At 42.7% G+C, this 14,020-nt stretch overlaps 2 protein-coding genes, 1 long non-coding RNA gene and 2 pseudogenes across 4 annotated transcripts; 1 reads left to right on the top strand and 4 right to left on the bottom strand.

The window, feature by feature from the left end:
• The window catches only part of LOC135332851 (ubiquitin carboxyl-terminal hydrolase 5-like), a 3,508-nt pseudogene extending 3,249 nt beyond the window's left edge, over positions 1-259 (bottom strand).
• Positions 260-2,388: 2,129 nt separating this feature from the next.
• LOC135332839 (tripartite motif-containing protein 2-like) lies at positions 2,389-7,169 on the bottom strand. Of its 2 annotated transcripts, none has more exons than XM_064527752.1 (2): positions 7,123-7,169; positions 2,389-4,873 (listed from the first exon to the last, which is right to left on the bottom strand). In XM_064527752.1, the coding sequence occupies exon 2, from the start codon at positions 4,821-4,823 to the stop codon at positions 2,595-2,597; it is 2,229 nt and encodes a 742-aa protein (XP_064383822.1). In that variant the 5' UTR covers positions 4,824-4,873; positions 7,123-7,169; the 3' UTR covers positions 2,389-2,594. The 2 variants fall into 2 exon arrangements, with proteins under 2 accessions (XP_064383822.1, XP_064383821.1); XM_064527751.1 differs by having other exon boundaries at positions 7,006-7,129.
• LOC135332860 (uncharacterized) lies at positions 4,953-6,338 on the top strand. The gene is made up of 4 exons (XR_010393653.1): positions 4,953-5,373; positions 5,482-5,701; positions 5,793-5,924; positions 6,199-6,338. It is a non-coding gene; the product is annotated as an uncharacterized LOC135332860 (long non-coding RNA).
• On the bottom strand, positions 7,169-10,350 carry LOC135332858 (ubiquitin carboxyl-terminal hydrolase 5-like). Its single transcript, XM_064527772.1, has 8 exons — positions 10,210-10,350; positions 9,499-10,152; positions 9,263-9,441; positions 9,014-9,106; positions 8,862-8,958; positions 8,579-8,783; positions 7,787-7,892; positions 7,169-7,529 (listed from the first exon to the last, which is right to left on the bottom strand). The coding sequence occupies exons 5-7, from the start codon at positions 8,949-8,951 to the stop codon at positions 7,867-7,869; spliced, it is 321 nt and encodes a 106-aa protein (XP_064383842.1). The 5' UTR covers positions 8,952-8,958; positions 9,014-9,106; positions 9,263-9,441; positions 9,499-10,152; positions 10,210-10,350; the 3' UTR covers positions 7,169-7,529; positions 7,787-7,866.
• Positions 10,351-10,388: 38 nt separating this feature from the next.
• On the bottom strand, positions 10,389-13,085 carry LOC135332859 (E3 ubiquitin-protein ligase TRIM71-like; annotated as a pseudogene).
• Positions 13,086-14,020: the final 935 nt, after the last annotated feature.

Below are 14,020 nucleotides of genomic sequence, written 5' to 3' on the forward strand. Positions count from 1 at the left end.
CCAGGGCCATTGCATGCCTGCAAACAAGAAGCATGACTCCATATATAGAGCAATGGTCTTACTTGGACACTATTCTCTTGTCCCCATCCCATGCAGCAATGGCCTCCTGCTTGGTGGCTGTGTGTGCAGACTGGATGCCTCAAAAGTGATAGAATACGTCCATGCACGTCCCAAGCCCATACCTACAATTATACGCACAATACAAGCAACCCACACCTTCTGTGGCAGCTGTGGATCTGGCAGAGGTATGATAGTGAACTCAGGCAGCACCAAGAGAGAATAGCTCTCCTCATACTCCTCCATCGAAACCATCCTCCATCCCAATAGCAAGACGAGTCGGCTTCTTACTGGGTGGGGCTTCGTCCACCACAGGAGCCGGGGCTGGGCTGGAAGGTGCTTAATTTTAAGCCATGTATTTTAATAGCGTTTTAATATTGGCTGACCTTTTTCTTTTTCCTGATGAATAGAAACAGAGACTCTTTGGTTTTCTGGTAGTATCGCGACTCAGCCGTGCCCGAGGAAAGAGCTCAGACTCACACTCTAGCTCTCCATCTCCTGCATTAAAAAAAATAGTAAACATTTTTAGCTAGCTAGAGAGTCAAAACAGTAGACACACTCATCCGTGTACACGTAGTCCCCTCCTAGAGGAACACGAACAGTGCTCAAATCCCTTCTTTGCAACGATGCAGCCATCATGAGAGGCAGAGCTCTGATTCAGTCGGCCGACCATGTGTGCAGAAGATCAATCTGGTAAACCTTATATATCGTCAAATAAAATAGTCAGCAAACTTTGTTAACAACCATTACCAAAATCACACAGTACTTCATAGTTTTAGGAAACTATAAGGCCACAACAAGAGGTATAGCCTCGATCCCAGCCCCTCTCACCAGAGGGCCTGGTAAACACTGTTTGCGCGTGGGTGGATTCAATAGTAAATTTGTTAGTAAAACTCTTTGTAATTTATCAATTAACCTTTTGTACTATGGTCACCCACGTGGTTGATTAGTGTCAAGAGAGAGAAATCGCCATCACAACTCTAGGCTCATACGAGGAGCACTGATCTTACTGAGATGGCATCAAACAAGTGTCTGGAAGCAAGTAGATTTGCCAGAGCCGGTCGGTACTGACAGAAAAACGCCTACCACTCTACCACAGTACAAAAGAAGACAAAATCTGACTTTTCAACACTGGAGAGAGCTTGAACAAGAGCAGAACAGAAGTAGAAGCCATCACAACAAAACTAGTCACTAGTCTAGGTCGTAAATGTTGTAAGTAGCTGTGTTATTTTGCTGTGATTTGTGCAATGACATCATTGTAAAATATACAATATACTGACTAATTTACTAAGATATCTCGATCCCCAAGAATCTTGGGGCAACTGACGCATGCGCATGCAATGTATACCAGGCCGTCTTTCTCAATTGAAAGCGGCCTGGTATCGAGGCTACAAGAGGTAGTTCTGTTTCTGGTCCATCCGCCGCTCAATATTTCACTCAGTAACACACCTAATGCGCATGCGCAAACCACACCCACTCACTTTAGGTTGAGTGGGTGTTGCAATAATTACATGTACAGCACCTACAGCACTTCAATATTCAGTAAGTTATAGTGTTTGTATCTTGTATTAATGTATAATTATATTAATTATCTTGTATTTTGCAATGAAAGATGTTATTATGCTAACACAATAATTATGTGCATGGTCTCAGTTTGCGTTTTAGCTTTGATAAGCTTACAGAGCACGTATAATGGCTCAAGCTAATGACAGTATATAGGTTTGATATTGAGACAATTCTCAGTTCAATGTTCTGCTTACCAAAAGCCTAAAATACCTCTACCTGTATTTATTTAGATGTTATTTTTGTGTTGTAAACCTTTTTTAAAGACAAACTGTGAAAAATAAAAAAAGTGGTGACACTGCAAATATGTGTGGCTCAGTTGCTGTTGTCCCTCTTGGCCTCACGTAATCAGGGAAGCAACCTGACCAGAAACAGAACTACCTCTTGTTGTGGCCTAAGGACGGAATTTATAGAGAAATTAAATACTGGGTACGTTATTCGGAAGTTCCACTGGTGATCATGCCTCTCAATACAGGAACATTCTCATGTGACTGATCACAACATCAAAGACAATGCAGCTTCTTCTAGGGTTATGCAGTACACACACACTTACATACCTCTCTCCCGGTAACCACGGCATAGTATCCAAGGGCCTTCATTGGGAACAACTGGCCCAACTGGCCATCCAGAATTAGAGCATATCTACAGGGGCAATCACAATATACAGTCAATCTAGAGGAACCTTCTAGGTCCATCTGACTGTGTATGCTCCTCTAGCTCTCAGCATCCACTGAACGTCTGTAAGATAACATGGACATGCTGGCTAAGTTGGAGGGTCAGAGTTTGATTACAAAATCAAATGTGCTGTTGTACATTTATTCACAGCCAATAGTTATAACAACATTGGATTTGATATTAGATCTAGCTAGACTACAAATGCACAAAACCTAAGAAGACTACCAACAATTTCCACACTAAAATACAAACACATTTCACAAGTTCTTAGTTTGCTTGTACTACTGATCGTGATCTCATTAGAATATCTGCAGTCGCTTGTTGCCTTGATCGGATACAACAACAGAGTCATTGCGATCAATAGAGAGTCCATAAATGCTATTAAACTGTCCCTCTTTCATTCCAAACCCACCGAACGTGGTGATGTAGGCTCCTTGAGATGTAAACACACTCACATGATGCAGTCCATTGTCACTGACGTACACTGTGTCACTACTGTCGATGGCTATGGCCCAGGGAAGGTTCAGCTTCTGACCATTGGCTTTTTGTGAGAAGGTTCTCAGGAATTGACCTTCAGCAGTGAAGACTTGTACTCGATTGTTAGCGTACTCAGTTACATAGAGGTTGTTGGCACTATCAAATGTTGCATAATACGGAGTATGTAATTGTCCGTTCTCATTGCCTAGGGTACCGAAACACCGTATGGACTTCAGTTCAGTAGAAATTACTTGTATTCTGTGGTTTTCGCTATCAGACACATACAAGTTGTTGACTCTTCTGTTATAACAAATACCAACTGGGGTACTAAACTGAAGGTTACCACTGCCTTGGCTACCAACAGCTGCCACAAACTCTCCGTCAGATGAGAACTTATTCACACGATTATTGCTACACTCCACTACATATATGTTGTCGTCTTTGTCCACAGCCACTCCATGCGCATTATTCATCTGTCCAAAAGTTCGTATCTTCTGACCCTTTGGTGTCAATACAGAGACAGTAGCTCCACCACTTTCAACAACAACCAACTGTCCCTTACTGTTGGAGACAGTGCCTCGTGGCTTGTTCAAACCTCGTACAACTCGGGAAGGCTTGATGAAGCTCTGTGGTGATGGGGCTACAGCTATTGGGAATGGACTGCCTCGTACTGCGTCCCCATTGACAGTGATGTGTAGTTCATGCTTTCCTCGTTTCATAGGGTGATAGTTGATCTTGTGTTGGCCATGTTGTTGCTCCATCACTTCACATTTCAATCTGTCTTTGCCCATGATATGCACAAGTTCAGCTTTGAGGTTAAGTTTGTTTTTGAATTTCTTGTTACTCTTGGTCATTGCTTGAAAGGATACAGTTTTTGTTTCTCCAGTTGTGGCACCTTTCAGACCATCTTCTGTTGTGTGACTGTTCTCTAAACTGAATGATCCACGCTGTTCAATCTCTAGGAAATCTCCACAAGCTTTTTGGAGAGGTTCTTTTCCTTTAGTGATCATTTCCATGTCAGCTTTTGTCTCCGGTTGAATAGTTTTTGGATTGAAGTCAGTCGAAATTTGTTTGATTCTCTTTATAACGGAAGATTTCATTTCGAGTACTTCACCGTCTGTGCCTGTTTTGAGACCCCCCTCAGCGTACTCCAGACAGCTGGTCAGTTTCACCTGAGTGATCTCCACTTGGTCCCTCTGTGCCGCCAGATCCTTCAGCTTCTGCTGAGTCAGCATATCTAGCTCTCCCACAAGCTCTGCCCTTCGTTGGTCCAACAGTCGATGTTGTTCGTCAATCTCCTTGTGGATGTTGGCTTTAATCGCGGCCCTCTGATCGTGGATTGCCTTGACTCTTGTGTCAAAGTCCTGCAGAGCTCGTTGTACACTGTCAAGCTTCTCTTTGACTGGTTTGAGACTGGAGACAAGTTTTTCCTTGTGCTTGGTCAGCACATCAGCCACCAGGTCGTAGTTGTGGTCTTTGTGGAGACGAATGGTGCAGTCCGTGCAAATGAGAGTGGAGCAGGTATCGCAGTATATCTTAAGGGAATTCTCTGAGTGTTTGGGGCAATGGGGGGCGGCCTTCTTAGGGGGAATCAGGCTAGTCACTTGAGTTTTGAGTTCATCCAGCGAAATGACGGTGTGATTCCTCGTGTATTTATATCGCTTATGCCCTACTTGACATTCGTCACATAAAAAGTCCCCACAGTCGTTACAGTACCCAGTGGCTTTGCCATCCTCACAGCTGCCACAGTTCTTATCATCGTCGTCTTCGGCCTTGTTGAAAGCATCTTGTATCTCAAACAAGTGGTCGATATGGAAGTCTGATTGCAGTCCAGCCACTCCCTTCTCTGACAGTGGGACAATGTGTCGACAGGTGGGACAAGTGAGAGAGCATCCATCCTTGGTCACTAGTTTCTCCAGACACGGAGACTTGCAAAACACGTGAAAACAAGGCAAGAGTTTCGGCTGCTTGAAAGTGTCGAGACAAAGGGAGCATTCGAGTTGAGCATCAAGTTTCTTGAGAGCTTCTTTCGTAGTCACTCTCTCGGCCATGGCTTTGGGAATTTATCGAGTGTTGTAAGGTTTGTTATACTTGGCGTTATCTGTGAGTGGGGACGGGGAAATCAATAAGCACACACACACACACGTACACGTACACACACACACACACACACACACACACACACGTACACACACACATCTGACAACATTGTCTATAACAAGTAAGATACACAGAGTAGATCTAGATCAGTCATGTCATGCAGGATTATTAAACTCTCGGCCCACCGCTGTTTCACGCAATGTAAATTGCACCACTTAGTTTATCCCGGAAGTAGTACAAGATAACACATTCCTTAGTATTCATGTACCATGACCAACAGGAAGCTCACGTAATGCAAGTTACTTGTGGCTTCCTACTGGACATGACGTCAAAACAGAGGAAACAAATCACGTGGAAAGAAAGCCCTTGCTTTTAGCTATCCATTAGTCCAAGGTACACCAAAGTTGAGTAATGTGTCGCAGACTTACAAGACTTTTAACAGAACCAGATCAAGAACATGATTGTGTGCACCTCATACACAAGCAGCGCTCTAGTCCTAAGGTAAGAAGTGTTAGAGACAAAAGAAGCATAGCAGATTAAACTTTAAGCTCCTAGCTACATGCTAGTATAAAACTTGGCAGTAGCTTTTTTTTTTAACATGAGTTATAGGAACATTCTTGAAGTGAGAATTTGTGTACAAACACAGGGAAATGATGTCTACTTCTGAATAAAAAGTAAGCCTTAACATAATTATTTGATATTTGTGTTGTCTTCTTTGTTTTAAGAGGTGGTGGTCTGGCAGCAACTTTGGCTGGTGCCAGATGGAGATAATATTTGGCCATTATACATACATTTCAGGCGGTCAATTTCATTCGGAATTGCATGCCTGGTAAGTTCTCTTAAAACATGCTTGAATGCTTTTCTGCCCCTTGCTTCCCCGGCCTTAAGCCCTAATCCTACTTTCCATTCCTCTTTTATAGCATGTCCTCTTCTCTAGCATCACTGTGCAATTTTGGGAGAATGGGAAGTGCATGCTCTTCAGAAGACGTCATTGTTACTTCTCTCTGGAAGAAGGCTTTGGAATTGCTCTATGTGTGTGATTATGGCCTGTGGTGAGGATTTCTTTAGTCTACCCTGGGTGCAACTCTTTTGTGGCTAACCTCCTTGGCGAGTACAAATCCAAACAAAACAAACGAAACAGTCACTCTCTGTATGGTTTCCCCAAGTAGCTATCACCCTTTTGGGGTTGTATTAAGCACTATTTTGTCGTTCTGCCTTCTTAGAGAAGTGGATAATGTTGTGACAGGGATGCCAGTATGTAGGTTAGATAGATGTGTACTTTCACTATCTGTAGATATGTATGTTAATCCCAAATTACTCCTGCAGGTCTGTCTGGCTATTGATAGCTGAAGTCTTTTCTTCAGCTTTTCAAGGGGCCCCACATACTTGACACAGACCAGAATATGCTGCTGACAATGGTCACACCTTCATTTACAATGTTTGTACTTTTAAGAGCATGTTTTGTAGCTACTAGCTAATAATTAACTTGTGTTTTGTACAATATTGACATCATTTTTAACATGTTTTAATTCCTTTAGAAAAAAATAGCTACTTATGCAGCCATATCTGTAGAGCAACTCTTTCTCTTCGAAATAGAACCTTCCACACACCACAGAACATATCGTGGAAGTCATGGTGGAGCTAACAAGAAAGCTACTATGGTGCCACTATCTTTGTGGTGATGATAATACAATCATAAAATGGATGCGCAAAAAATAGCTGATCATGAGTATGCTGCACAAGTAGTATCATTACGTAGGTAATTTGAAGTACATCACAGCTGTAATGTTTTCTAAGACACTCCTCCCATAGAAATACCCGTAACCATGGTTAGAAGTAAACAGGAATTGATTTGTGTGAAAACCACACCCATTTTTTCAATATTTCATTGCAATTCAGTGTGTTCCAATTTAACACTAAGTGGCATGCTTGAAACAGCGGCATGGCTTAGCGAGTGTTGTATTAAAGTTTGTTATACTTGGCGTTATCTGTGAGCGGGGACGGGGACATACAATAAGCACACACGTACACACACACACACAACACACACATCGATCTGTCAACATTGTCTAACAAGTCAGATATATACGTACACAGAGTAGATCACATGTCATGCAGGATTATTAAACTCACAAATCCTAGATTGAATCATAGATTGAAGAGTTAGATGATTGAATCAAGGAGGATATTGCATATACAGCTAGCCATGTCATGCACATTGATATAGATATATATATATAGAGGACTCACAAATCCTAGAATCGAGAAAGCACATTCTAAATTTAGTGATGTCATGTGAATTGATTAATAATTTATTCATTGCTGACACATTTAACATTCCAGAAAGCCACAGTTATATTATTTTTGTAATCAAATTCTATGACATGTACAACTAATTTATACAACACATGCACATGCACATAATTGATACATGACTTAATTGCGAACTGCGCATTGTTAGTGTGCTATCAGTTGTTATGAGGTTCCAACTCTTTTGTATAGATAGAGGTAGGCCAATTCTCTGGGGGGAGCAGCTGACTCAGCAACTTTAGCATGGTTGAAGATGATCCACTTGCCATCTTTCTTGATGTGACAGACGTAATGGCCGCACATGGTGGAGGTGCCCATGTGACTGATGAAGGCCGTCAGTTCATATTCTGAGGGAAGTGTGTGTGCAAACACAATTGAAGCATTGCATTGACATCAGGATGGCTCAGCTACAAATACGTAGCTACCCAGAGTCGTTAAATGCGCGCACACTGAGTGGTGGTTGGTACTAACTCTAAACAACAAATAACCAACGACCTACTAGACCTAGTTGAAAATAGCCACCACTGCAAAACTTCTGGTCACATCATTGCATGATATGTATAGCAAAATGGAATGCATAGAACAGGCACATGACTTGGCTTACTTCCTGGTCCATCGTGATAGGTTGGTCCCACCTCTGACGGCTGATCCATCTCCATAGCCGCCAGCTCAGTCAACACCCAATCAACTGCTCTCTCCACATTGCCATCCTGAGCATAATGATATACCGTGGTCATAGGCCTGTGCCAAATATTTTCACCTATTATATTCATTCACATTTCATCAGCCTAATTGATGTCACCTATTACCGTATAGCGCGAAATTTTCGAGGGGCTTAATTTTCGTGGATTTCGTGGGTTAGCAATCCACACGAAAATTAAGTCCACGAAAATCGTTCTTTACCTGCTATAACGTGCAGGATCTAAAGGCGTGGCTTCCGGTAAGCAGTCATTCCGCGAACATTGTGCAACGAAATGGCTTTTAGAGGCCAATCCACGAAATATAAGTGCCTCGAAAATTTCGCGCTATACGGTATTCAAATTATTTAACATACATCGCAGCAAAATAAGACACCTATAAAATATATAGCACCAAAAAATGGGATTAAGTCAATTTCAGCAGCGAAATAACAAACTTAGCACAAAAAATGTGGTCTCAACATTATTGGACTAACATCAGGTTTACTGCTAGGTAAAATGTGGGCGTGTTCTGAGCTACTGCGCAGGTGCAATTCAATGAATATCATTAAACTGTTTTCACAGTGCCTATTATTCAAATTGTAAAAAAGACTGCCTATTATTCAAAAAATTATCTTTCATACCGGTACACGCATAAGCACACAAGAGTATAAAATTTAGACTAGTAAATTACAAGCTACGACATTGTCACAAGATACCTTTGTTAGTGGCTGCGTCCAGAGGTACGGGCAGGGGAAGGAGGTTGTCCTCTCTCAGGGAGTAGCGGACCTTCCCTGAGGCTACACACTCGATTCGTTCCTCAGTCTGGAACCGGAATGAGTCCACTGCATTCAGAGTCCCAGGTTTAGTACGTTGATTCTTGTCAATTGATGCCAGCAGGTGAAGATAGAACTCCTGAGCATCCTGTGTGTGTGTGTGTGTGGTGTGAGTGTGTGCATGTGTGTGCGTGTGTGTGAGGGGGAGGAGAGCAAGATAGGATACCTGTTGCCTCATAGTACTGAACTCAGGGTGGTCTCGACCAATCAGAGCCTTGAACATCATTGGGAGAATTCCCTCTTGCTCCAGGGCCATTGCATGCCTGCAAACAAGAAGCATGACTCCATATATAGAGCATCAAGTAACAATGGACTTACTTGGACACTATTCTCTTGTCCCCATCCCATGCAGCAATGGCCTCCTGCTTGGTGGCTGTGTGCAGACTGAATGCCTCTTATCGATTCTTGGATCTACAGAGAAATCGAAATGAGAAAAATGTTGTCTGGTTCTTAATATTGCATGCAACACACGTTTCATAGCACGTTATGATGGGAAGTGATAGAATACGTCCATGCACGTCCCAAGCCCATACCTACAATTATACGCACAATACAAGCAACCCACACCTTCTGTGGCAGCTGTGGATCTGGCAGAGGTATGATAGTGAACTCAGGCAGCACCAAGAGAGAATAGCTCTCCTCCTTCTCTACTCCTCCATCGAAACCACCCTCCATCCTAATAGCCAGACGAGTCGGCTTCTTACTGGGTGGGGCTTCGTCCACCACAGGAGCCGGGGCTGTGGGGGCTGGAAGGTGCTTAATTTTAAGCCATGTATTTTAATAGCGTTTTAATATTGGTAGACCTTTTTTATTTTCGATGAATAGAAACAGAGACTCTTTGGTTTTCTGGTAGTATCGACTCAGCCCAAGGAAAGAGCTCAGACTCACACACTAGCTCCATCTCCTGGATCAAACCATGTAGTAAACCTTTTTAGCTACATGTATTATAGCTAGAGATTCAAAGCAGTAGACCATTCATCCGTGTAGACGTAGTCCCCTCCTAGGGGAACACGAGCAGTGCTCAGCAAATCCCTTCCTTGCAACGATGCAGCCATCATGAGGTAGAGCTCTGATTCAGCCGGCCGACCATGTGTGCAGAAGATCAATCTGGTAAACCTTACATATCGTCAAATAAAATAGTCAGCAAACTTGGTTAACGGCCATTACCAAAATCACACAGTACTTCATAGTTTTAGGAAAGTAATAAATTGTAAGGACGGAATTTATAGATAAATTAAATACTGGGTACGTTATTCGGAGGTTCCACTGGTGATCATACCTCTCAATACAGGAACATTCTCATGTGACTGATCACAACATCAAAGACAATGCAGCTTCTTCTAGGGTTATGCATTACACACACATACCTCTCTCCCGGTAACCACGGCATAGTATCCAAGGGCCTTCATTGGGAACAACTGGCCCAACTTGACTGGCCATCCAGAATTAGAGCATATCTACTGGGGCAATCACAATATACAGTCAATATATAATTATATGCAATCTAGAGGAACCTTCTAGGTCCATCTGACTGTATGCTCCTCTAGCTCTCAGCATCCACTGAACCGTATATAGTCTACATCACAAACCACCCGGACCACTTGTCTGTAAGATAACATGGACATGCTGGCTAGGTTTGAGGGTCAGAGTTTGATTACAAAATCAAATGTGCTGTACATTTATTCACAGCCAATAATTATAACAACATTGGATTTGATATTAGATCTAGCTAGACTACAAATGCACAAAACATAAGAAGAAGACTACCAACGATTTCCACACTAAAATACAAACACATTTCACTAGTTCTTAGTTTGCTTGTACTACTGATCGTGATCTCATTAGAATATCTGCAGTCGCTTGTTGCTACAATCGGATACAACAACAGAGTCATTGTGATCAATAGAGAGTCCATAAATGCTATTAAACTGTCCCTCTTCCGTTCCTGGTCCACCAAACGCAGTGATGTAGGCTCCCTGAGATGTGAACACGCTCACATGATGCGGTCCATTCTCACTGACGTACACTGTGTCACTCCTGTTGATGGCTATGGCCCAGGGAAGACTCAGCTTCTGACCGTCGGCTTTTTGTGAGAAGGTTCTCAGGAATTGACCTTCAGCAGTGAAGACTTGTACTCGATGGTTACCGTAGTCAGTCACATAGAGGTTGTTGGCATTATCAAATGTTGCATGAAAAGGGTTTTTTAATTGTCCGTTCCCTTTGCCAAGTGTACCGAAACACCGTACAAACTTCAGTTCAGTAGAGAGCACTTGTATTCTGTGGTTACTCTGTTCAGTCACATACAGGTTGTTGTCTCTTCTGTTATAACATATACCATGAGCGTTACTAAACTGAAGGTTACCACTGCCTGGACTACCAATAGCTGCCACAAACTCTCCGTCAGATGAGAATTTGTTCACACGATGATTGCCATACTCCATCACATACATGTTGTCATCTTTGTCCACAGTCACTCCATATGCACTATTCAGCTTTCCAAACGTTCGTATCTTTTCACCCTCTGGTGTCAATACAGAGACAGTAAGTAGCTCCTTCAACAACAACCAACTGTCCCTTACTGTTGAAGACAGTGCCTAGTGGGCTGTTCAAACCTCGTACAACTCGGGAAGGCTTGACGAAGCTCTGTGGTGATGGGGCTACAGCTATTGGGAATGGACTGCCTCGTACTGCGTCCCCATTGACAGTGATGTGTAGTTCATGCTTTCCTCGTTTCATAGGGCGATAGTTGATCTTGTGTCGGCCATGTTGTTGTTCGATCACTTCACATTTCAATCTGTCTTTGCTCATGACATGCACAAGTTTAGCTTTGAGGTCGAGTTTGCATTTGAATTTCTTGTTGTTCTTGGTTATTGCTTGAAAAGATACAGTTTTTGTTTCTCCAGTCGTGGCACCTTTCAGACCATCTCCTGTTGTGTGGCTGTTCTCTAAGCTGAATGATCCACTGTTTTTAATCTCTAGGAATTCTCGACAAGCTTGTTGGAGAGGTTCTTTTCCTTTAGTGATTAGTTCTATGTCAGCCTTTGTATCTGGTTGAATAGTTTTTGGATTGAAGTCAGTCGAAATTTGTTTGATTCTCTTTATAACGGAAGATTTCATTTCAAGTACTTCACCGTCTGTGCCTGTTTTGAGACCCCCCTCAGCGTACTCCAGACAGCTGGTCAGTTTCACCTGAGTGATCTCCACTTGGTCCCTCTGTGCCGCCAGATTTTTTAGCTTCTGCTGAGTCAGCATCTCTAGCTCTCCCACAAGCTCTGCCCTTTGTTGGTCCAACAGTCGATGTTGTTCGTCAATCTCCTTGTGGATGTTGGCTTCAATCGCGGCCCTCTGATCGTGGATTGCCTTGACTCTTGTGTCAAAGTCCTGCAGAGCTCGTTGTACACTGTCAAGCTTCTCTTTGACTGGTTTGAGACTGGAGACAAGTTCTTCCTTGTGCTTGGTCAGCACATCAGCCACCAGGTCGTAGTTGTGGTCTTTGTGGAGACGAATGGTGCAGTCTGTGCAAATGAGAGTGGAGCAGGTATCGCAGTATATCTTGAGGGCATTGTCCGAGTGCTTGGGGCAATGAGGGACGGCTTTCTTGGGGGGAACCAGGCTAGTCACTTGAGCTTTGAGTTCATCCAGCGAAATTAGTTTATGTTCACGTGTGTATTTAACTATCTTATGAGCAGCTTGACAATTATCACACAAAAAGTCTCCACAGTCATTACAGTACCCGGTGGCTTTGCCATCTTCACAGTTGCCACAGTTTCTATCATTGTCGTCTTCAGCCTTGTTGAAAGCATCTTGTATCTCAAATAAGTGGTCAATGTGGAAGTCTGATTGCAGTCCAGCCACTCCCCTCTCTGACAGTGGGACAATGTGTCGACAAGTGGGACAAGTGAGGGAGCGTCCATCCTTGGTCACTAGTTTCTCCAGACACAGGGACTTGCAAAACACGTGAAAACAAGGCAAAAGTTTCGGCTGCTTGAAAGTGTCGAGACAAAGGGAGCATTCGAGTTGAGCATCGAGTTTCTTGAGAGCTTCTTTCGTAGTCACTCTCTCGGCCATGGCTTTGGGAATTTATCGAGTGTTGTAAGGTTTGTTATACTTGGCGTTATCTGTAAGTGGGGACGGGGACATACAATAAGCACACACACACGTACACACACGTACACACACACACACACACACGTACACGTACACACATCTGACAACATTGTCTATAACAAGTAAGATACACAGAGTAGATCTACATCAGTCATGTCATGCAGGATTATTAAACTCACAAATCCTAGACTGAATCAAGGAGGACATTGGATAATAATTATAAAGACCAACTAAATCTAGTGATGTCACGTGAAATAAATCTTGATGTAATAATTTTTGAGAAAGATGCACTTCGGTAATTGTAGCCTCTACACGTACACAGGCTCTCCTTTTTCTGTTCTTTATCACAATCGTTCAATAAGATAAAATACTGTCTTAATCGTTCAATGAGATAAAATACGGTATTAATTGGAGGAATAAAGAAAGAAATAGACGTAGAGTTAGGAAAAAGGAGAGCCTGTATCGGGAAGTCGTGTGAGGGTAGAAGGGTGGTAGAAGGGTGAAAATGAGCGTGGGCATGCTGAGCTAGAGATGTTGGACTGCCCACGCAGATATCTATGACTAATAAAACTTTGCCTGCAGCAAGCTGGACATGGACTTGGAACTGGAAGTTTGCAAGCACTATAGCTAGCTATATACCTTAGGCTTAGCTAGATGATCTACTAGTCTAGATTGTGTGTTTAGATTCTATCAGACTATTACCTTTTCTTGTGTCTTTCTACATGCTAGTATAGATCAAGAATAGCTTAGTCATCATTATCATATAGCAGGTAGCTACTGCCACCAGAGCTGGCCACGCTGGTCTGCTGGTTCTCTGATCTGACTTGCAGCACAGCTTGGGTGGTTGTCTCAGTACAGTTTTATTAACTCTGAATGCGTGGGAGAATACCTTCCGTTATGATTGTGGGCTACATAATTATTGCCCACGTTCATAAAAATCCTTGTGGATCACGCGATTTCCCAAACCAGGCCTTACTTTTCTTAACTGTACGCCCATTTCTTTCTTTGCTGCCTCACTATGTCTTTCTTGTGATTTATGAGCAAGAAAAAGTAAGGCCTGGGAACGAGGCTAACTTTTCTTAACTGTACGCCCATTTCTTTCTTTGCTGCCTCACTATGTCTTTCTTGTGATTTATGAGCAAGAAAAAGTAAGGCCTGGGAACGAGGCTACTATAATTATACATAGACTTTTTCTTAACTGTACGCCCATTTCTTTCT

The sequence above is a fragment of the Halichondria panicea genome, chromosome 3, assembly GCF_963675165.1.
Source record: "Halichondria panicea chromosome 3, odHalPani1.1, whole genome shotgun sequence".
NCBI lineage: Eukaryota > Metazoa > Porifera > Demospongiae > Suberitida > Halichondriidae > Halichondria > Halichondria panicea.

Coding starts and splice junctions, on each gene's coding strand:
- LOC135332839 (XM_064527752.1), bottom strand. CDS start 4,823: ATGGCCGAGAGAGTGACTACGAAAGAAGCTCTCAAGAAACTTGATGCT.
- LOC135332858 (XM_064527772.1), bottom strand. CDS start 8,951: ATGGCCCTGGAGCAAGAGGGAATTCTCCCAATGATGTTCAAGGCTCTG. Junction 8,784..8,861: donor TCAGTACTATGAGGCAACAG/GTATCCTATCTT, acceptor ACACACACACAG/GATGCTCAGGAGTTCTATCT. Junction 7,893..8,578: donor GGACGCAGCCACTAACAAAG/GTATCTTGTGAC, acceptor CATTATGCTCAG/GATGGCAATGTGGAGAGAGC.